The sequence below is a fragment of the Pimephales promelas genome, chromosome 21, assembly GCF_988280905.1.
Source record: "Pimephales promelas chromosome 21, fPimPro1.hap1.1, whole genome shotgun sequence".
In the NCBI taxonomy this organism is placed as follows: domain Eukaryota; kingdom Metazoa; phylum Chordata; class Actinopteri; order Cypriniformes; family Leuciscidae; genus Pimephales; species Pimephales promelas.
The window spans coordinates 30,580,325-30,604,532 of record NC_142789.1 but is presented as its reverse complement, the minus strand read 5'-3'; the positions used below and the strand labels follow the sequence as shown (position 1 = coordinate 30,604,532).

At 40.3% G+C, this 24,208-nt stretch overlaps 1 protein-coding gene across 2 annotated transcripts; it reads right to left on the bottom strand.

Moving 5' to 3' along the window:
* Positions 1-307: 307 nt before the first annotated feature.
* ldb1b (LIM-domain binding 1b) lies at positions 308-24,130 on the bottom strand. 2 transcript variants are annotated; one of them, XM_089125233.1, is made up of 11 exons: positions 23,843-24,130; positions 11,330-11,432; positions 9,707-9,751; positions 9,212-9,287; positions 9,010-9,112; positions 8,034-8,206; positions 5,588-5,710; positions 5,409-5,492; positions 4,581-4,704; positions 3,046-3,194; positions 308-2,185 (listed from the first exon to the last, which is right to left on the bottom strand). In XM_089125233.1, the coding sequence occupies exons 1-11, from the start codon at positions 23,868-23,870 to the stop codon at positions 1,955-1,957; spliced, it is 1,239 nt and encodes a 412-aa protein (XP_088981359.1). In that variant the 5' UTR covers positions 23,871-24,130; the 3' UTR covers positions 308-1,954. The 2 variants fall into 2 exon arrangements, with proteins under 2 accessions (XP_088981359.1, XP_088981360.1); XM_089125234.1 differs by lacking the exon at positions 23,843-24,130 and adding an exon at positions 15,149-15,440.
* Between the last annotated feature and the right edge of the window lie 78 nt (positions 24,131-24,208).

Below are 24,208 nucleotides of genomic sequence, written 5' to 3'. Positions count from 1 at the left end.
TAGTCTGTTGTTAGCATGCTACCATGCACTACTTCCTGAACTTAAGCCAGCTCCTTTGTTTCCTGTCTGCCATTATTGGACAAATTGATTAGTTCAGGTGTGCCTGACCTCAGTAGTCACGGCAACAATAACCAGACACACCTGAATTAATCAAGCTTGGCCAATAATGGCAGACAGGAAACAAAGGAGCTGGCTTAAGTTCAGGAAGTAGAGCAGTTGTGCATAAACTGTTTAAAGTTTTGACCCTGTAAACATTTCAACGAGACACATCTGCATTTTTACAACTGAATCACACGGAAACAGATCCTTAAAGTGAAAATTCATATTTTATTGGTTCCATACATTAATTTAATCAAGGGCAGAAATTAAGAAAACGAGGTTATTATATCAAACAGGGGCATCTACAAGGTTCAAGGTTTATTTCAATTGCAAGTGCAGACCTTTAGTTCACTTAAACTGATTCAGCTGGTCAGAGAGAGAGAAACGAATCAAAAAATAGTACAAAAATCGAGTTCAAAGGCTTCAGCATTATTGGGTGTGCGAGGAAAACAAACCAACCAGCAACTAGTTAACGGAGTCCAGTGGAACAGTTCGTGTGTGTGTGAAGGAAACACAGAAAACATGTGTTTAAAGCGTCCGGATCTGAAACAAACACAGATTGTGCCCTTGATTTCACACAAATCAAAGAAGGGGAAAGACGAGGTTCATGTGTTTCTCTTTTACACATTAGATCAGAATGGCTTTATGGAACTCTAAGGAGGAATACATCTCAATACAGTTATACAGAACTCTGCTACTACCTTAAATATACAAGCACAAGTACACAAAACTCAACCGAAAGCCCACGCTAAACCACTCTCTTCAAAAATAACACAAACCAATAGAATCTGAGGGCTGAGGTCGATCTTTAAGGACCTTGACGGCTCTGTTACTCCTTGGTTTGCAGCTTTCAACATCGGCAGAAAGAAAAAGAAAAGGCAAATAAAAACATTCTAGGGAAATCGAGGCTGGTATAAAACACGGATACAATTCTCCAAAACGTGTCTGAGTTGAAACGCTCTTCTTCATGCGAACGCCGTCCCTCCACCAATCAGAGAGCAGAACACGGCCAGCTCACATTTCACTCCCAAATCAACACAAACACACAAAAGAAATGAATGTTGCTGAAAGAGAACTTTTGTTTGCAATTAAACATTATCTCCTGCAAAAACTAATGCAAAGCAACAGAAAAAGATTCATTTAAATCGAACACTAGTTTTGATAACACTTTGCTTAAAGCATTATGATGCGTTATATTTAATATTATTTATAATATTTTCAGAATCCTGGTTGTTTTAAGCAACCATAAGTTGCAATACAAAGTATAATTAATGCATTAAAAATACTTTCATATATCTATCTATATATACCTTTAAATAAAATGTGTTCTAATGCATTGTAATATTTTCAGAATCCTGGTTGTTTTAATGCATTATACTTTCTGAAGATGTGACATTATATATAAGTTGCATAATTAATGCATTAAAAACCCTTTCATACTGCACTATATATGAATGCTTTAAGTAAAGTGTTGATTTAAAATGAATCGGACAGTTTCGGTCACTGCAGTCCAGTGTTATAATGCAAAATTCTAATCATGGTTAATATTAAAAATATGCATATGTCCAACATGCAGAAATGCAGTGATTCTGGGGTGAAACAGGAGCTGGATGTTGGTTGGTCTTGTTGGCGGTTTACGTTCCGTCTTAACTTAATCATGTGATCTATCAGGAGTGTCCTCCCGTAAAACACCAACAAAACCACGAGCCCTGTGCGTCTGATGTCATCTCTGATCCTTCAGGTTCATTTCCTCTGCTGACAGGAAGAGTCGTTCTGCAGGTAGATGAATGAGTCGATCTTCGACCACGCCTCTTTCTTCCCATTGGACGCCGGGTCGGCCCCGCCCCCGCGGGTCTCACTGAGACGCCTGTGAGGTGGGGTTGTCGTTCTTGCCCTCCTGGCTGGACGGGGGCTTGTTGTTCCAGGGGCTGTTAGCGCCCAGCGCGGGCGAGTTGTTAAAGCTGTCCTCGTCGTCGATGCCGTTAGCGGCGTCAAACTGCGTGTTCTCGAGCCGCGTGATCAAACGCTCGTCCTCGTCTCCGAACTCGCCGCCCATCAGCGTCGGCTCGCCAACGACCATCACATCCTGAGCAGAGGATCAGAGAACCGGAGGAGTTAGCGCTCGGGGGACTCACAGATGACCGCATTATATTATTCATGTTTTTATATCTATATCTATATAAAGAATCCTGAAAAGCAATTATACATCATGGTTTCCAACACTGATAATAATCATAACTGTGTGTTGATCATCAGATCCTCATATTAGAGTGATTTGTAAAGGGTCATGTGACACTATAAATGAATGAACTATAAATAAATGACACTTTACTGTATATTCACACAGAGAACAGATGATTTACACTGGAGGAATATTACACTGTTTTACTGTATTTTTGCTGTGATGAGCTGAAGAGACGTCTTTTAAAAATAGAGCTAGGCCGATATTAGGCACTCTCTAAAATATCGGTATCGGCAGTTATAATGGCCGATAAATGAATATTTCAAAAATAAAATAAAAACGGGCGAATCACGCTTGAGTTGTATAGTTTGTCCACCAGAGGGCACTCTACACCGTCCCTGTTGGCACTGCTGATCCAGCCAGAGTCAGGCAGAGAGAACCAGTTATGCATTATCATATTATTTTAGATAAAACTCATAAAAAACTAATATTAGGGGAAATCTGATAATATTCTGTTGCTCGTTTCTGAAATAAAAAAATAATATCGGCCGATATATCGGAATATCGGATTTTAAAACCAACAAATACTTGTATCGGTATCGGCCTTCAAAATCCTCAAAGTCTGGCTCTATTTAAAAACGTTAAAAATCCTACCGATCCCAAACTTTTGAACAGTGTATATATAAATCACATTAATAAACGTCATATGTGTTCTGAATGTGCAGCTCAGCGTGATGCCTCCTGTGACGTGATTGGCCACTCACCGGCACCTGACTGGACAGGGGGAAGCTGTTCGCTGGGCTCTTCTTCTTGCTGTTGCTGTTGTTGTTGGTTCCTCCGCCTGCGCTCATGGTGCTGCCGCCCGACATCTTGCGCTTCCGTCTCTTACTGGGCGCCTGTCTGGCAGGTTCCGCTGCGAGACGACACACACACACACACACACACGTTAAGGCTGGAATACACTACACAAACAGCAGACATCACACACTACAGGACTGAGGATCATACAGAAACACATGGCGCATTCTTTTTCCGTATTTATAAGGATTTCCGTATTTTTCAAGCTGGGAGTGAAGTGAATACTGGAACTAAACTAACAGCAGATTCTGCGTTTCTTCATCTCCAAAAATTCATGCCCGAACCGGAAGAGACCCGTAATGTGCTACACCGAACCGACCCGGACCCGTCGTTCATTTCAAAAGTTGGACCCAGACCCGTGCAGACCCGAGAAATGTCAGAAATTTACTGCTTGGACCCGACCTGGACCCGTCTATTATTTGAAAACTGGACCCGAACCCGGCAGAAAGACACAAATCCGAATGGACCCGATTGTCACATATTATTTCACACGAGTTGCGAAAAATAAAACGTTTTGTCTTACCTAATTTTAGTAGCCGTCGTCTCACTTCCTTGTTACGTTACCTGACTGACTGATGCATTAATCCACCGACAAGAAAGTTCTATCCATGTTATTTCTCTCGTTATTCCAAGGTTAATCCACTCATTATTTCAGCTTTAAAAGTCCACTTGATGTCACGGTGATGGATGACAAATGCAACCTTGCACATGTACATTCTGACTCGAGTTAACTCGCATAATAACTTTAACTGTTTGCCCTTTTGAACTATAATAACGATTGCTTGTTCAGCTTGATCATATCTGCGCTCTCTGCTCTTCATTGAGTCTGAATCTGACCACCAAAACTTTAAGATTAAACAAGACGGTTCATTTATATTATTATAAACATTGGAGAAAATGCAAAGCGCGGTTTGGTGGAAGCTCTGCTCTGGTTGCCATAGAAACATGACACGCGCTTGAGATTGCACTCCGATCACACGGGTATTACACGCAATTTACAAAAAGGTAAAACGTAATTACCGGACCCGGCTTATCATTTAAAATATAGACCCGAACCCGTACGGGTCTCGGGTGCACTGTGCAGACCTCTAGATCCGTGATCTGGATGTTTTTCCCGATCTTTACCCGATCTTGTAAGTCATCAAAAAATATTCCCGATCTTTGTGACTTCGCACCCTTGATTTCCATCGTCTGGTCAGCGTATTATGACTGTATTATGTACAGTATTTATTAGCGACGCATCATACACTACATGTGTCCAAACATCAGCTCAAAATATCGAACGTGTTTAGATGTCCTCCGACTGGATGGAGCCTTTACCCATCATACACTGTGTGATTTGTGAATTCTGTCAACAGCGAACAATCGTCAACAATTGTGATTCTGTAAAGCGGGACGGGACACACACACACACACGTTACGGTTCTGAGCGGTTCCTCACCTGGTGGAGCCACCATCCGCTGCCACTTCTGGAACAGACACGTCTTCAGACAGTCCCGGGGACTCAGACTGTACGTCTTGTGCCTGGACATCAGCTCCTGCATGGGCTCCAGGATTACACACAACTGCAACACACACACACACACACACCAAGAGAAGTTACTCTTCTGCTGAATGAAAGCGGATACATACTTCATCAGTGAAAATTGAGCTTTCTGAAGATGTTCTCCCAAGAGGACACATTTAAAACAGTATTTTTGCACTGCAGTGTGGCCTATATTCTGTAATCTGTGCGGAGGTCAGTTCACTGCAGTGACCGAAATGAACTTTTTCTTATTAATTGAGCCATTGATTGATTTCCAGGGGCATTTTTACCAAGGCTCTATAAAAACATGTCTTCCAAACGTATTAGATGTTATGCATCACCTTTTATGTCAAATTCTAACATTCAAATTAAACTCATTAAATAAATAAAAATATAAAATTATTTCTAACTTTAACTATTTAATTAAAGGATATTTTAAACATGAACCGGTACATCCAAGTTAAAGTATAAGAAATATGACTTTTTATGGCCTTAAATAATAATTTTAAAAAATGATTTAAGACTTTAAGGATCTGTGAGTGAGAAACACACTAGTGAGTGTTGTGAAACTACAGTAGTCAACATTTAAAGTGGATCAAAACCTTTCATGAAAGTCATCCACGAATTTTGAAACCCGTTCTTGTCCGATGACCTTTTTTGATCCAGTTCAAATGTTGACTACTGTAAATGCTGTTCTCAAACACATCCAGGTGAAAGTATAGGAGGCCCATGTTGTGCTCGTACTCTGAGGTAGTTGAGGGTGGAGTTTGACAGGCCGCATCTGGTGATGTTTTTGGACAGCTGATCCAACATCTGCGGGTCTTGTGCCTGAGACGGACGCAAAAGCACACGATCATCAGGTATGAAACAGATATAAAAACAAACATGTAATTCTACTTTGAGACTCAGGAGGAGGAACTGACATGCATGGCCAAGATGCTGCGGGGAATGAGCTCTCTGTGCTGCCGGATGCTGAAATGCCACGTCTTTATTCTCATCATGTCATCGAACATGAACTCCAGGTAGAGACGGCCCTCCACACACACCTGAGAAGACCAGCAGAGTTACACACACACACACACACACACACTGAGGAATGGTTTACCCGATTACATCCAACAGTGCTCCACTCTTAGAGAGGTTAAACGGCATTTAAATCATATTTGTTTATTCTGGCGTTTGATCTCAGATGAGTGTTGCGTCAGTGGTGTATGGGTTTTTATTAGGGGTGTAACGGTACACAAAAATCACGGTTCGGTACGTACCTCGGTTTTAAAGTCACGGTTCGGTACGTTTTCGATACAGCAAAAAGAAAGAAATGCCAGAGAAATTTCCTATTTGTTTAAAGAAAAAATATTTTTAAATAAGTGTGAGTTTTCCTAGATCTTGAAACTTTCAGGTTTATAAATGGGGGTCATCTTTGAAGGATGAACAAATAATGTTTTGGTCATCACACACTCAGAAAAAAAAGGTACAAAAGTTGTCACTGGGGCTGTACCTTTTCAAAAGGTAAACTTTTGTCCATTTCATGAGCTAATAAGTACATTTTGGGTGTTAATATGTACATTTTAAGTGTCAATACAGTATGTACATTTAAGTGTTAATATGTACATTTTAGGTGCTAATATGTCCATTTCAGGAGGTAATATGTCAATTTCATGAGCTAAAATGTCCATTTTAGGTGGTAATATGTACATTTGAGGTACTAATATGTACATTTTAAGTGTTAATATGTACATTTTAGGTGCTAATATGTCAATGTCATGAGCTAATATGTCCTTTTCAGGTGGTAATATGCCCATTTTAGGTGCTAATATGTACCACTAAGGTACCAATATGCAGCCTTTGGGTACAAAAGTGTACCTTTTGAAAAGGTACAGCCCCAGTGACAGCTTTTGTACCTTTTTTCTGAGAGTGCATTAAAAATAACATTTAAATATATATTTATTTATATAATATTTGAATTTTGAAGTGCTGGAAAAAGATGTGTGAAGTACTTGAAAGCATTTCACCATTTCAGCCAAACTGGTTCCAGTTAGTGTTACTATATTAAATCCATGGTGAATGTTGCTGGTCTGTGGACGAAAGTATTACTAGTTCATTCACGGCACAATGTTTCTCCTGGTTTCCATGACAGCGCTGTTTGATCTAATAGAGATCTACGGTAAATAACGGAGAAATGTGAATGCTTCTCACTGGCTAGATCTCGCAGCGATGCTATTACCTCAGTGGCGAATTCAAATGTTTTCTTTACCGGATCTCTTAGCGCGGTGTGTGTTAACAGTGTTGCTTGATCGAGATCGGCTCGCGCTGCACAGATGTTGCTGGTCCGAACTGATAAACGATCCGTGAAGCACCTAACGAGTAGCTGCTAGCGCAGTTTCGTTCTGCTTTCATTACGCTTGCCATTTGATGTTGCGCAACATTGTGTTGGCCGCGTCAGCACGAATTTTGCCGGCAGGAAAAATTATCCAAGCAACCGTTCGGTTTGTATGCGTACCGAACCGGAAGCCTCGAACCGAAACGGTTCAATACGAATACATGTACCGTTACACCCCTAGTTTTTATTGATGCCTCATTGATTTTGTCTGTGTTGTGATGATAATTTAATGTGATTTTACGATTATTACGCGTTGTCCCATGTACAGCACTATTAATATGTGCTTTTTAAAGGATTAGTTCACTTTTGAAAAAACTTTTGCTGATAATTTACTCACCCCCATGTTTGTAACGTCACGTAATACGTAATTACGTTCAAAAGGTCACGGGCGACGTAGCCGGAAGTACAGAGTCAAAAGCGTCCGACATCGTTGTTTTACCTTTTAATTCCTTTTTTTGTAAACGGCGTTTGAGTTAGTTTGCACGTTCAACCTATGCGTTCAACTTGTAAACACTGACTCTGTACTTCCGGCTACGTCACCCGTGACCTTTTGAACGTAATTACGTATTACGTGACGTTACAAACGCGCCTCACAGAATAGAGCAAGGCTAGCATTTGTCCTTAGAAAAGTTAAATTTTTGGAATAAGTTTTGAAATAAGCGATCGTTTCGCATGATAAGACCCTTATTCATCGTCTGGTGTCGTTTAAAGACATTTGAAGCTGCACTGAAACTGTCTTTTCGACCTTGAACCGTTTGGACCCCATTGAAGTCCATTATATGGAGAAAAATCCTGGAATGTTTTCATCAAAAAACCTCGATTTCTTTTCGACTGAAGAAAGAAAGACATGGACATCTTGGATGACACGGGGGCGAGTAAATTATCAGCAAAAGTTTTTTCAAAAGTGAACTACTCCTTTAAATAACTTGAACACACACATATACATACCAAAAACTTTAAAAACTTTAAACAATATTAAACACACACACCTGTGTGAACATGGGTTTGCCGTTCTGTGTGACCATAGTACACTGATCACAGTCCAGAGACACGAAGTTGTTGTGGAAAGACTCTTTCGGGTGTTTCAGGACGTAGTAGAGCTCGTTGGCGCCGCCCTCAAACACACTCCTGAAGTAACGAGGAATCAGCGTCCGACCGATCGCTGAAGAGAGATGATCAGAACAAGAGTCAGGAAAATCTGTAACTGAATGTAATGATGAGCAGCGCAATATTAATGTGCACTTATTCAGAATTTTCCATGAATAACTAAAAGCCCATTTACAGCAGGCGACGTTTGTCTGAAGCAATCCGATCGCAGGTGATCAGCCGTAAATACAGATGCAAACACTAACCGGTGTTTCCCGAAAGCATCGTTAGCCAACTACGGTCACAAGCTTCGTCGTTATCAGCAGTTTAACCAGTCGGTGTTTCCCGAAACCATAGTTCTAACAAGCATTCGCAAACAGCATTGCAGAGGTGTGTGTGTGTGTGTGTGTGAGCGACAGATCTAGAGCTGCGTTTGCGTCACATGTGGACTCAAAAATCAGCAAGCGGACATTCAGTGCAATGTCTTTCAGTTTGTCGAGAGATTTAGAGTGTTGTTTCTGAAGAGTGCACGTGTGTGTGAACGAGCTCTAGTGTGTAAGAACGAGCCGATGATCGAAATTGGAAATACAGGAAAATAACTGAGAAAAATGAGAAATATTCCTCAGATGCATGTCTATGATTTATAGCAAAACATCCAGCGCTAATGCTAATCTCAAACAGATTCATTAACCACAGTTATTACTCCAGCACACGCGTGACATCATTAACCAACGTCGTTGAATGACTAATTAGCAACAATTAGTCATTAAGGACTAATTTCCTCAACGATGCATCGCACTACGGTAGTAAAGCGGCGAGTTACGGCATCTCACGGGTATGGCGATGGTAATATCTTATTGTCTGACATGAGACACTCACTGTATCGTTTAGGGCCGTCCTCCAGACAAAACGTGATGGTGAGCATAGCGTCATCCTCAAAGAACTCGGTAGTGAAAGCGTCCCACCACAGATTATCACACTCCTGAGAGAGAGAGAGTTAGAGGGTTCATGTCACGCATATGAAAAGCATCTTAAATGTTTAAAACATTGCTGATAGTTTAGCATGAAACATCAAACTCACCTCCGTCCAGTTCTGGAGCCGTTTGTTGAGTTCAAATATCCTGTAGTCTGTCTGATTTCCATAAGGTGTGTGTCTCCTGTGACAGGGAGTGTGTGTGTTAACACTCACAGACATGCACTGACAATTCATGCACTTTATATGCTTTAACACAACCATCTTAGTGCTTTAATAACAACAGATATCATAAAACAGCATCTGTATGTTTTATTCCAGGTGTATTAATCTTGTAATTCTACTGTATTATATTTGATACACACACTTTAAATGACCTGATAAACCTATCGCACACGCTCTCCTCCAGTGCTTCTGTGTGTGACTGAGTTTAGACTCTTTAAAAGTCTCCAGTATAATTAGGGTTAAGGTGTTTTTCCTTCCATATACTCACTATATGAGTCTGATGAGTCAAATAAAAAATAAACTTTTTAAATATTTTTTGGTTTAAAGGTTAAATTAGAGGTTTAATAACAGACTATTATTTCCAGGTTAAAGGCTCACCCGATGCCCGGCTCCAGGTATGTGGGGGGGTACATGGGCGTCGGGCTGCAGGAACAAGACAGAAAACAAGACCACCATAAACAATAATGGCAAACCTCATAACATGCTGCATTCATTGCCATAAAACAGACTAACACACAATCAGACTCTGAAGCGAACAAGTGCAGCATTACAGACAGGAGGAAAAATTAATCTGAGCTTCGTTTGTTTTATAGATGTCAATTCGGACGGAAAATTCATTTTTCGATTTTTACATCCTTTATGATATAACAGAAAAAATGGTCTTATTTTTGATTTCTAAACACTGGTTCTTGTTCTTTTAGATAACGCAGTCAAAATCATGTGGGTCATATCCACAAATCTACATTTACAGCTTCAAAGCCAAAATTTGATCGTTTTCTGCTCTGACATAAAAAGTCTTGCTGATTACTGAAGTAAATTTAAAACATCCCAGATATTAAATAAGATTATAAAGTCATCACCTTGTGAACAGATACCCTGTTTAAATCTTTCTATCCCCCTGCTTCAGTCAAAATAAAAGTAATGCAAATTTATTTATTTTTTATTAATTTATTATTTTTAAATGTCAATACTGTCTGTCCCGCATACAAAGCAGACTGTTCTACTCATTAATTTCAAATGTCATTAGGATTAATGTTAAAGGAATGAATGTTAAATGTTGATACTCGCAAAAATGTTAATAAAAATAAACAGGAAAGGACAGGAAAACACTCGTTTCTGCACTTTATCAGTACGCCACAGACGATTTGACACCAACTACGGAAACCACACCCTCTTCCCTGAACGCGGTCTAATCCTGGACGCTGACGGACAGATCGTGTCCACCACAGAGGGACGAGCACTCCATCTGTATCTGTATCTCCACGGCCCCCGTATCTGACCGACACCAGCGCTGATGCCCACAGGAACTTGCAGTGCAACATCCAAACACACACTGAACCTCACACCTGTTCTTTCTGGAGCTCAAACTGAAGAGCGTTAGCACTTGCAATGCCAAGGTCATGGGTTCGATTCCCAGGGAAAGCAAGAACTGATAAGAATGTAAAAAATGTGTACCTTGTGTACCTCATTTAGTTAGTTAGTTACTTGTGGCAAGTATCCATTTACATTACATTTATATCTATACATTTGCAGGCGCTTTTATCCAGAGCGTCTTACATTGCATTTCAAGGTACACATTTACATTCTTGCTTTCCCTGGGACTCAAACCCATGACCTGATGCAAGCAAGTTTACAGCCTGAACAAACCCCCTTCAGGTGTGTATGTGTGTGTTTAATGCATAATGTACATCCAGCCGGTTGTTATCTCAGAATAAACCCCCTTCAGGCTGATGAAGACCTGATCCTGATCACTGGGTCGGGTTTACTCTGAGATAACAACCGGCTGGGTGTACATTATCCCTTACACACACACACACACACACACACCTGAAGGGGGTTTATTCTGGATGTACATTATTCCTTATTTACATCCCTTTACCATTTACTCTGAGCTTGTAGCAATGAATGATACCGGAGACACTGCCTTTACTTTGGACCCTTTTTTGACACAACAAGTGGCCCAATCACTGGCCTGTGTGTGGATATTACAGCTCAGCTCACCCCACGTCTCGGTCCAGCATGGTGCCGGGGTGGAAGGGGGGGAAAGCACTTCCGTTGGGGGGCTCCTTTGGAGAGTACAGCTTGAACGACTTGGAGGAACAGCCTGAGCGGAGACAGAGAAATGATTCGACACATTAGTCAAACATCAGGAGAGTTTAATGACATCATCATATTAGAGTGATTTCTGAAGAATCATGTGACACTGAAGACTGCATTAATGATGCTGAACATTCAGGAATAAATGACACTTTACTGTATATTCACAGAGAACAGCTGATTTACACTGGAGGAATATTACACTGTTTTACTGTATTTTTGATTCAGTTTAATTTGAGCAGAAGAGACTTGTTTCAAAAACATAATTATTTCAAACTTTTAATCGGTATTACCGATTGGTCAGTGATCCAGTGACGCTAAAACCCAAAGATGTTGACTTGACTTTTGGGAAAAGAGTGTGTGTGTGTGTGTGTTTGTGTGAGAGATGGGTAGGGTTAGTGTGTATGTGATGGGTAGGGTTTGTTTGCATGTGTGTGTGTGTGTGTTTGTGTGATGGGTAGGGTGAGTGTGTGGGTTAGTGTGAGTGATGGGGCAGGTTTAGGGAAAGGGTTAGTGTAAGGAGCTAAAATACACAGTTTGTACAGTATAAAAACCATTTTGTCTATTATAAGGAGAGTCCCCATGAAGATAGAAAACCAAACGTGTGTGTGTGTGTGTGTGTGTTAGTACAGTGACGGTCTCTCACACTCGAGCAGTAAAGACCCTCCATAAACCCAGCGCAGGGGTCAGAGGTCAGCCACACCCCTAACCCTCTCCATCCCGCCAATTAAACACATCTATGACACGATGCATTCAGCCACAATGAGGTCACGACCCCTGTTGTCGCGGAAACAGCTCCGCCTCAAAATGACGGCTCGACGTGTCTCGCAAATAAATCAGAGGGCCGTCAACGTCACGGGCGCATCGTAAAATGGAGGGTCGTACCAACAGGAAGACGCTCTCTCTAATTGATTTATACAAACAATACAAGAATGAACACTCTAAAAAATGCAGGGTTGTTTTAACCCAATTTTGGGTAAAATATGGACAAACCCATCCATTGGGTTAAAAATGTAATTTAAAAATGTAACCCAATGGCTGGGTTTGTCCATATTTTACCCAAAATTGGGTTAAAACAACCCTGCATTTTTTAGAGTGAAGAGGGAAAAGAACATTTGCTCATTTCAAAAACATGACAAACAACTACTGGATTCTGGACACACACACACACACACTAAATAAATCATTTATACCATCGTTGTATCTCACCCAGCCCTAAAACTTGCTTTGTTAACGCATTATAAACATGACAATAAGACGATCTGTAAAGCTGCTATGAAAGGTGTGTTGTGAAAATCACTAAAACAAGCATTAGACTAAAAAAGGCAGCTTTTCCTGCTTTTATTTTCATTAAACAACTATCATAAATAATAATAACCACACAACATTGGCTATTTCTGGACGTTAAATCAAACTTGAACATTACTTAGGCTATTTAGTAGTTGCTTTAACCAAAGTGACTTACAAACGGCATTGAAATATGAGCAGACGATGAAGAGAAACATGAGGCCAATCTGAGTAAAAGAAGCGGCGAACACCTGAAGTATAGAGCTAATCAGCGTCTGCTCTCGAGATCAGTGGAAACCACCGATTACACGTCTAACATCAGACGCCTGACAGTTCCTCCTCATGCATCTGCAATCTGGAAGAAAGCATGATTTCTATGGTGTAAAAATATATGTATTGTGGATAGTTCACCCAAAATCCAAGTTTTAGTGTCAGTACTACATTAAACTACTCTATATAATGTTGAATATTGTCTATAATAATGCAATGAGGGAATATTTGTGGGTGCTGATAACGTTAAATGTCTGATGTTACCAGTAAAAAGTGGCTTACATCATTTTAAACAAATCTAATCAGTGAAATGAGCATATATTGGAGTATAATAATTCTGTTTTCAGCTTTAGAATCATGAATATTGTTATTCTGGTGTCTCTATTGTCCTGTGCTTTGGGTTTCCAGTACCAAGTCCAATACACACACACACACACAATAAAATAGCGAATTTAGCATTTTAATCAACAGTGCATTTTTGTTACCCTTTTATCATATGTCTTGAATATCGTATCGTGAGTTCAGTATCGAATCGTTACACCGCTAATGATTTAATCGAATCCTGCTTCTTTTCATCAGACACCTGATAAACACACACACACACACACACACACACACACACACACAAAACAAAACTGACCTGGAGAAAAGCATCCATCTAAAAGACTTCTTTGCTCATACGTGTGTGTGTTCCCTAGAGAGAGACAACTAAAAGATTCAGAGCAAAACACTGACAGTGCAAACTTCAATCTCACACTCCCGAAATCAGAGCGCATCCTTCATTAAACATTCATAACACAGTCTTCCAGACATTAAATATTCACTGGACACAGTTTAGTCCAGTCCAACACAAATCCCTTCTCAAAAGGGCAACAACACCTTTCCAGTTCACAGGTCAGAGACGAATAAAACACCAGTTATATTCACATTAAAGCAGGATAAAAGAAATCAGCATGTTTCCTGTTCAGCCATTAAGCAAGCAAATAAGACGAGCACTAGATATTAAGAGCGTCCCATTAAGAGATATAATTCAACTGCTGCTTAATGACTTTCTAAATCAAATCAAACAACAAACTTCCCATGCAGTAAATTGCTTTCTTGAAAATAAATTGCTTTCTTGCTTTCTTCATCTCTCTCTGTCGCCACATTACTTTAAGCTACAATGCAGTCATAATCTAATTCCCGTGCCACATGATAAGATGAGTGCTTACAGGACGGATCTCAACATACAGACTACATACAGTGAACTTCATGCCTGACATGACAGGCTAATGGTCCTTCCATCGCATGTGAAAAGTGGGAAACGATGATCATATGATCTGCTAATGAGTGTTTTCACCACAACACCACAGAGACCCTCGAGACGATGCTGATGGCTTCCAGTAAATGGAAATTACTGCGAATTAACAGGAAAACACTTGAGAGCTACTTTACAGAGTCGACAGCTGCTGATACAGGAATATCTCACCACTATCATTACAACATTAATACAGTATACAGGAGTAAAGCACATCTCTCTCCAAACATCACATTGTGATTATTTACAGATGGCTTTATGGACAGACAGATTAAACATTGTGTACGTATAGAAAACCTGAAATAAAGAGTTTAATCACGAATTGAGGAGATAAATAATGTTATATAAAAGACAACTCGAGTTTAAGACGTTTTAAACATGTATATAAGCCTCTCAACAAGTAAAATGCAGTTTAAAGAGTTCGCTCGTGAAGTAAACAGAATGTGAGGGTTCTCATTGTGAATAAACAGCAGATTGTCTGGTCATGAGACCCACAGATCAGTGTGTTTACACTACCTTATTACACACACACATTCAGTACTACAACACGTTTAGTGAGAGATCATAACCTGACAGACTTTAATAAGGGAAACCTGACATTACAGATTTAAATGAGATTGACTGTTCATAAATAAAAGCCTAGTGATGAGGCCCGAGGCTAGCATGCTAATGCTAACAGCTCAATAAAACACCGACATGAACCAAAGAACCGTTGAAATAAATCGACAAAACAAGATGCAATAACACCGTATAACATGTCAAAATGAAAGTCGACAAGGAAATTTAAATAAACCCCCTCAGTCTGTTAAAATAACAGTTAACGTTAAATGTCCCACTGAAGCGGTGTAAATAAACCCCCCCAGCTTTACCTGAAACACTGACGTAAAGGAGGATCGACCGACTGCGAACGGGCTGTGTGTGGATCCCGGGACACGGGAAATCAGGAAAATAAGTGTAAAACCATGAGAAACGTCGGTTATTGAGGTAGAATCGTCCGGTTTAACTTGCGCGAGGCCTCGAGCTGAAGGTCCCGCGGCGCTCGTGCTCGATGAACCCGCGCCTCAAGAGTCTTTGTGTTCACGCGCTGAGCGAACAATAGACGCGCGCAGGCCCGAGTGATGCTCGCTCGCTCGCTCGCTCTCTCTCTCTCTGTCTCTCTCTCTCTCTCTCTCTCTCTCTCTCTCTCACTCACTCACTCACTCACTCACTCACTCACTATCACACTCTCTCTCTCTCACACACATACACACACACTCACCCTCTCTCTCTAATTTTTTTATATATATTATAAATACACACACACACACACATATATATATATATATATAAATTAATATGTATATTATTTTATTTATTATACATATATTACTAAATCATTTATGATTTTTTTGTATTATTAAATTAGTTTCTTTGTCATTGTAATATGCAGATGGATGTATATTAATAATTACGCTTATGCTGCAGACGAGCGCTAATATGCATTATGATCCTCTCTGAATCTCAGACTCAGTTCGATGTAATCCACTTTATTTGCATGACAAACATTTCCATAAACCCTCATCTCCTCCCCATCTCTCTCTGTCGTCACGAATCACCAGTGAAGAAGTCCATCATGCCCACACACACACACACACACACACACACACGTGCACACACACACTCCAGCGCAGCCTTCCACACTCAGGCAGCAAGTCACAATATAAGAGTTATTAACAACAGAACGTGCATATTCTGAGGAGATTAGCATAATTGGGCTTGTCAAAACAAATCAATGATTCAATTACACACGCAAGCATCTCAATTGCATTAGTCCACTTCATAGTCTGATGCTCTTCGACTGACAAGCGGCCAATAAATGACAATTATACAGCTGGGAATAAAATAATCCATAGTGACGAGGTCGATGCTAAACCGCTGAACGCAGAGCTGCCAATCAATGATGACATCACAGACGGACAACCGACCCAGCTCCAGTCCTGCTGTCACAACACACACACACACACACCACCACTATCTCCGAGTGGGGGATGAGGACTGACCACTTCTGCAGAGAGTGAGTGTGTGTGAGAGAAAGAGAGAGAGGCACATAAAAATACACTAGCATGCAAAAGTTTGGGATCAGTGATTTTTAATGTTTTTAAAAGTCTCTTCTGCTGAAGACTGTGTTTATTAGATCAGAAATAGAGTGTAATATTCCTCCAGTGTAAATCATCTGTTCTCTATGTGAATATACAGTACATATGTCACTTTTGATCAATAATGCATCCTTGATTAATATGTTTTTTTTTAATAAAATAAAATTCTTACTACCCACAAACTTTTGAACGGTAGTATTTAATGTTATAAAAGCTTCTATTCCAGATAAGATCAAAGATCTATTCATCAAAGAATCCTGTAATCAAAAATATGATCAGTTTTCAACACTGATAATAATCATAAATGTGTGTTGATCATCAGATCCTCATATTAGAGTGATTTGTGAAGGGTCATGTGACACTGAAGACTGGAGTAATGATGATAAATTCAGGAATAAATGACACTTTACTGTATATTCACACAGAGAACAGATGATTTACACTGGAGGAATATTACACTGTTAGTTTTTTTGTTTGTATATTTAATAAATAAATGCAGCCTTGGTGAGCAAATCTTAATGATCCAAAACGTTGGACTGGTAGTGTGTGTCACCAGCTCAAACCTTTCTCGCAGTCACAATGGACACACACTTGCCCCAGGAAGGGATTGTGGATTTGAAACGGTACACAAGGGTTAATGTTCTGTGTGTGTGTGTGTGTGTGTGTGTGTGTGTGGGTCAGACTCAGGCCCCGTGAGAGTGACAGGAGGTGTTATCTACAGCTCAAGCTGTGCTGAACATGTGCTGGGGTTCCTGAGAACCATTCGGGGACCAGAGCATGCTGGGAGATGCAGAACACACACACTGAGGAGTGTGTGTGTGTGTCCGATTATAAACATCGCTCTGAAAGCTCTGCGATTTCATGTCAGAATGGAAGTATAAAAAAAATAAAAAATAATAATAAATCAATCAATAAACGTAATTACACCTGTTTTTCTAACAATATTTTGAGAAGTCAGAATTGCAAAATAAAAAGTTGCAATTAACTTTATTTTATTCTTTTTATTCTGTGGTGAAAAAAAAAAAAACTAAAAACAGAATTCCCAGAGAAAAAGAGTCAGAATTGTGATATAAAAAGTTACAATTAACTTTTTTTTTTAAACAGAATTGTGAGATTATGATAATTATGAGGAAAAAGTTGCAATTAACTTTTTAATTTTAAATTCATGAACAAAATTGTGAGAAACTAAGTAAGAATTGCGAGATAAAAAGTAGCAATTAACTTTATTTTATTCTTTTTATTCTGTGGTGAAAAAAAAAATAAAAATAGAATTCCCAGAGAAAAAGAGTCAGAATTGTGGTATAAAAAGTTACAATTAACTTTTTTTAAACAGAATTGCGAGATTAGGAGAATTATGAGAGAAAAAAAGAAGAAAAAGGTGCAATTAACTTTAATTTTAAATTCATGAACACAATTGTGAGAAACTAAGTAAGAATTGCGAGATAAAAAGTAGCAATTAACTTTTTAATTTTTTATTTATAAACAGAATTGCAAGATGTAAAGTCATAGTTTGACTGTATTTATATATGTTTATATGTGTTCGATTGGGGAAACCCTGCAGAACATCAAGAGCTAAAAGAGCCAGTAATACAGTAGCTCTATCCTCACCCACTGGTTCTGATGCTCTCTCTCTCTCTCTCTCTCTCTCTCTCTCTCTCCCGTATCTCTGAGGCCAGGCGTGTGGCTGAAGGGTGTAGTTAAAGTGATGGGGGAAGGTTGAGGACTATCTAACCCGTGTGTGTTCTCTAGTCATCAGGAAGTCGAGAGGTGTACATGTGTCACAGGCTTGATAACACACACTAACACACACTTGCCTTCACAGCAGGAACAACATGAAAATTATGTCACACACTGTAAACAATGATGTTCACAAGTTCAAAACAATGATTATTGGGGTATGTTACAAGAATGTACTATTTATTCTTCTAAATGTCACATTTAAATCAGTGTTGCATGCCGTTTCTCTGTAATTAATCTGTTTTTGAACAAAAAAATGTGCGTTTTTTTTATTTTACTTGGTAAAGGTTTTGCCACTTGCTGTGTGAACACGGAAAACATCACGGACATGATATGAAGACGTTAAATGGACTGAATAAAATAGTCCCACTGCTGCTCGCGGTCGGAAATGAGACAAAGTTCCTCTAGTGGAAGCGTCTGGAACTGCAGCCGGACACACTCTCAACGAAATCGAATTTTTTGAGATATCAACAAATTATTTGATATTTATAGAGATATTTGATATTAAAATTTGGAACACAAACTTGTTTAGATTTATGGCTTTGATTTTCTTGCAGTTTTAGATTAAAACGTGATTTTGAAAATATATATCTCGTATAAAAATAGAAAATAATTTTTCCTAACAGTAAATGTAAAATTCTGCAACTTTTTTCAAGTTCACTTTTTAAAAAAACTTTTTTCCGTTCAGCAATCATCTGCCGAGTGTCGTCTTTGGGAAGAGATCAAACCTCAGTCTGATTAAGATCTACCAGTTTAAGTTGTTCAGGTCTACGCTCAAAACATGAATAAATGGATTATAAATACAGCGTAAATATAACTGAGTACCATAAAATCCCTTCAAAATACAAAATATTAAATTAAAAACATAACTAAAATATAATACACTATTTTGATTGACAAAAAGTGACCGACACATGAAGAGCACCAGAGGCTTGAAATTATTGTTTTTTTTAATTGAATTATTGGAACTTTAAACGGTCTCATATCCACTGCAAACGAGTGTTTGAGTCCATTGTGTTTATGAGCCAAATAACACCGGATAAAGCTCTGCTATGATCTATTATTTTGTCATAATCATACACTGCTTGTTCATTGGCCAGAGGAGAACTCAGTTTCTCCGTTCTGTCACTGATGAAGTTTCGGTTCTGGCTTTCGTCTTGTTTAGTTGTGGACAGTTCATTTAATATTCAGCAATATTATTGATCTCCTGCATTGACAGTATTATATGAGAACCGAGCTGAGCGATGACATCACAGGCTCCTCCAGAGCGGCTGCATATATATATATATATATATATATATATATATATAACTAAATGAATAACTTTTTTCTAAGCTTTTTTAAGCAGGACTGAGACTCTCTTCTGGACACACACACACACACACACACACACACACACTCTGCTGCGTTATTCTCCTGTTATCTGTGTAAAGCGCCTCTGAAAAGATCTGTATAAATAAAGATGACTTGACCTGAATCTATTCTCCTCATCCCAGATCAAGTGAAGAGGGCATGATGTCACTCAGTGTGTCTGGTGGCTGATGGGAACGTCACATGACCCTGATGATGCTGATGCTGTCTTCTCTGCACAGGAGGCCATTTTGTTCCAGATCTGTGTCTGTGTGCAGGAGACAGCCTGACCAATGACAGATCAGTGTGCCTGAAACACACACTCAGAGACACGACCTGCTTCAACACACACACACACACACACTCCTCCTCCTCTTTGTCCGTCTCTGCTTGTGCAACTGCAGGTTTTGGCTGTTGCCATCTTCGCTCTGCTTTAAGTGATTTTCCTCTAATCAGAAGAGCATGTGACTCTCTGCACGCGCACACACACACCGACTGAGAGCGGGGAGATGTTAGTGTGTTTGTGTGTGTGTGTGTGTGATCCAGAGGCTCACATTGCGGATTCTTTGGCCAAAATCACAATGAATCGGACATTTTCAATCACTTTCATATATGGAAATAATTCAGATGTGATTTGTCATATTTCATGCAATGAAACTTTACATTGATTTTTTGATTTAGCCATGGCAGAATTACTGAATAATTTAGAAATTGTACTATAGTACCACAGTATTAATATCTATTATATATTAACTATTAGAATATTACATTTTTAAAGTAATTTATTAGTACATTTTGCACACACACACACATATATATATATATATATATTTTTTTTTTTACTATTGTGATGCATACGTCATCAGAAAAGAGAGTTAATATTTTTGATTAATTATATATATATATATATATATATATATATATATATATAATTCTGATTTCATGGTGATGATGTTCTGATAATGAGGATCAGATTTAAAGCATCACCAACATCTGATACGATACACATCAGAAAGGTCATGTTAAAAATAAATTGATTTGAGGAGAAGATCATAACTGGAGTGTGACTGGAGCGTTATGCGTTTGTTGAATAATCATTTTTATAAAACGGATAGTTCCGGTCCTTGATTCTGATTGGTTGAGCCACATTTGAAGCCGTTTAAATCACACACACACACACACACACCTGTGAGTGCACTACATTAGTGTTTTTGTATTTGTTGCTGCATGTGTTGCTTGGCAACCTCTCTGGAACTACATTGCTTGGCGGAGGGATACGTGTGTTATAACGTTATAGTTTTTGTTGCTGGTGTTTATTTTATGAATAAAATAAATATTGAAATGATTATTTTTATGGAGTAAGCGTTTGTAAAAGCAGTTTTACAGTGATTCAGAACAGCTGAGGGGTTTAGCTCCGCGCCGAGCCGAACGACACCTGAGCTGTGCCTAACTCACTGTAAAACACACTTCAGGCGGCGCACAGCTTAGGGATTGTTTTTTGTTGCAGGTATTTGAGCGCGAAACATAACATACGGTCAGTCATAAAAAACACACACACACACAACTCACAGACTATCTCACACACATTTACACACACACACACACACACTATCACTCTCTCTCTCACACACACACACACACAGCCATGTATCAAGACCACACAGGAGGGACTAACACAATATCTGACACATTTACAAACTCACACACTATCTTAAACACTCATACACACACACACTCAGTGATGTATCGAGACCACACAGGAGGGACTGACACACTCTCTGACACACATTCTCTCTCTCTCACACACTCTCTCTCCCACACACACACTCATGTACTCACACACTCACTCACTCACACACACACACTCTATCTCAATCACTCACTCTCACACACACACACACACACACACACAGACACGGATAGAGACCACACAGGAGGGAGAGTGTGTGTGACACAGGGGAATGTAAACACGTTTCGCTGCTTGAGAACACGGACGGCGAGGTTATAGAGCTGAATATGATCGGTGTAAAACACACTTCGGGATGTCTTTCATGTCCGACACGATCCCCACACACACACACACACACACACACACACAGATCTGAACAACTGAATTACAGAACACAAACTCAACAGCCCATGAAGATACGAAGCCACAAAGCAATCTGAATCCTCACACAAATCAATAAATCCATAAACACACACACACACACACACACACACACACGACTCTCGTTTGACGGACAGATGCTGAACAGGTCTGGGTTTATTCTGGAGATTATGATTCGAGCTGATCATGTGTTGAACGCTCCACAGCTCCAGACGGGTGTTCGTCTCTTTAGGAGACGAGTCAAAACAAACTCAGCTCACTTCTGTACGGTGGTGCACTTTACATTTATGCAAGATGAGTGAGTGAGTGTGTGTGTGTGAGTGAGTGAGTCTGTGTGTGTGTGTGTGTGTGTGAGAGAGAGAGAGAGTTTGTGAGTGTGTGTCTGTGTGTGTGAGAGAGTTTGTGTGAGTGAATGTGTGTGTGTGTGAGAGAGAGTTTGTGAGTGTGTGTGTGTGTGTGTGTGTGTGTGTGAGAGAGTTTGTGAGTGTGTGTGTGTGCATCTGTGAGTGAGTGTGTGTGTCTGTGAGTGAGTGTGTGTGTGTGTCTGTCTGTCTGTGAGTGTGTCTGTGAGTGAGTGTGTGTGTCTGTGAGTGAGTGTGTGTGTGTGTCTGTCTGTCTGTGAGTGTGAGTGTGTGTGTGAGAAAGTTTGTGAGTGTGAGAGAGTTTGTGAGTGTGTGTGTGTGTGTGTGAGTGACTGTGTGAGAGAGTTTGTGAGTGTGTGTGTCTGTGAGTGAGTGTGTGTGTGTGTGTGTGCGTCTGTGAATGAGAGTGTGTGTGCGTGTCTGTCTGTGAGTGAGTGTCTATGAGTGAGCGAGTGTGTGTGTGCGTGAGTGTGTGTGTGTGAGTGAGTGTGTGTGAGAGTTTGTGAGTGTGTGTGCGTCTGTGAGTGAGTTTGTGAGTGTGTGTGCGTCTGTGAGTGAGTTTGTGAGTGTGTGTGTGAGTGAGTGAGTGTGTGTGTGTGTGTGTGTGTGTGTGTGTGTGTGTGTGTGAGAGAGTGTGTGTGTATTATATTCTACAGATGTTTTTATCTAAAACTGCAGCAGTTGATCAGAGGCATGATTGAGTGACAGCTGTAAATGCGGATGATCTGAGTGAGGGACTCTTCATCATTCCTCAGCAGGATGTTCTCTATGATCCAAAGGAACCATCAGAACCAGAGACTCGCCTCAGACACACAGAACACCAGCGACCCGAGGACCGCTTGGCCCCTGAGGGCCTCCGTCCAAACGCAGCACATGGTGTGTGTGTATGATCATCACTCAGAAACAGCGAAACTGCAGACGGAGCCGAGTCTCTCACACACACACACACACACACCTGTGGATTTATACGTTAAGGCCCGTTCACAATAACAATATTATATGATATATAATACTATAAGCGCTGCAGTTGATGCCGTCTGTCTCTTTAAACTCAGTTCGCGTGTGTGTGTGTGTGTGTGTGTAGCGCTTTCCACAACACACACCGTCTCAACAGAGAACACACGAGTCCACATTACAGGAGATGTTCAGTTATCAGAGACGGTCTGAGATACGCGATTCAGAGATGAACATTTACAAAACACAGCTACATAAAACATATTCATTTAAGGCGGCTCATTTAAGTTATGATTGTTAACAAATGATTATGACATTTAGAAAAACATGTTGATTCAGAGTTTGCATCTTCGCAGGTCATTAAAGCAGGATTCTGATTGGCTGTCAATGTTTTTATAGTCGTGATGTGGATCTTCATCGTTAAAGTTATCGTCAGTGTGAACGCACCTTTAGAGTCACAGTTAACCACACACTAATTACATCAGGCTAACTCTCTTCTGGGAGCACATCTGTGTTTGATGTTCAGTGTGTGTGTGTGAGCGTCACACACACGGCAGGGGTTTAAACACACTCTGACCTTTACCCTATAATCAAGACACTTCACAAACTCCATCTCCATTCGTTCCTCATATAGAGCCACATCTGATCCGCCGTTTAAACACACGAGATCTGCTGGCGGCCGCGGGCGAGCGACAGAACCCCGCCGCTAACGGCACCGACGCAAACCAGCTGGCCAGGGCATCACAACCCCTCCATTTTCCCATCATCTGCTCTTCAAACGCTAGACGAGTCAGACGTCAGACCGCGGGCAGCCATGTTTACGTGCACATCTGAACCTCTCCGTGTGCCTTACAGACACACACACACACACACACACACACACACACACACACACACACACACACACACACTCACCGGGACACGCACAGCCTCCCACCGACATCTTCTCACATGCCGGAGCCGAACGCTGGAATGGTGGCGTTGAGATTCTCCTGCGCTGTTGCTCCAGACCACCGAGACTCTGCTCACATGGGCGTCTGTTTCCACACACACACACACACACTGACTGACTGACTGACTGAGAGCGAGAGAGGGAGGAGAGAGAGAGAGAGAGGGAAAGAGAGAGAAAGAGAGAGGGAAAGGTTAAAAAAAGAACAAGCACAAAGGAATGAGAGCAGAGAGACGGAGACGCGGGGAGTTGCAGTTCACTCGCTCTCATTAGTGTGCAGAGAGAGATAGAGAACGAGAGAGAGAGAGACTCTGTGAGCTGGACTGCCTTTG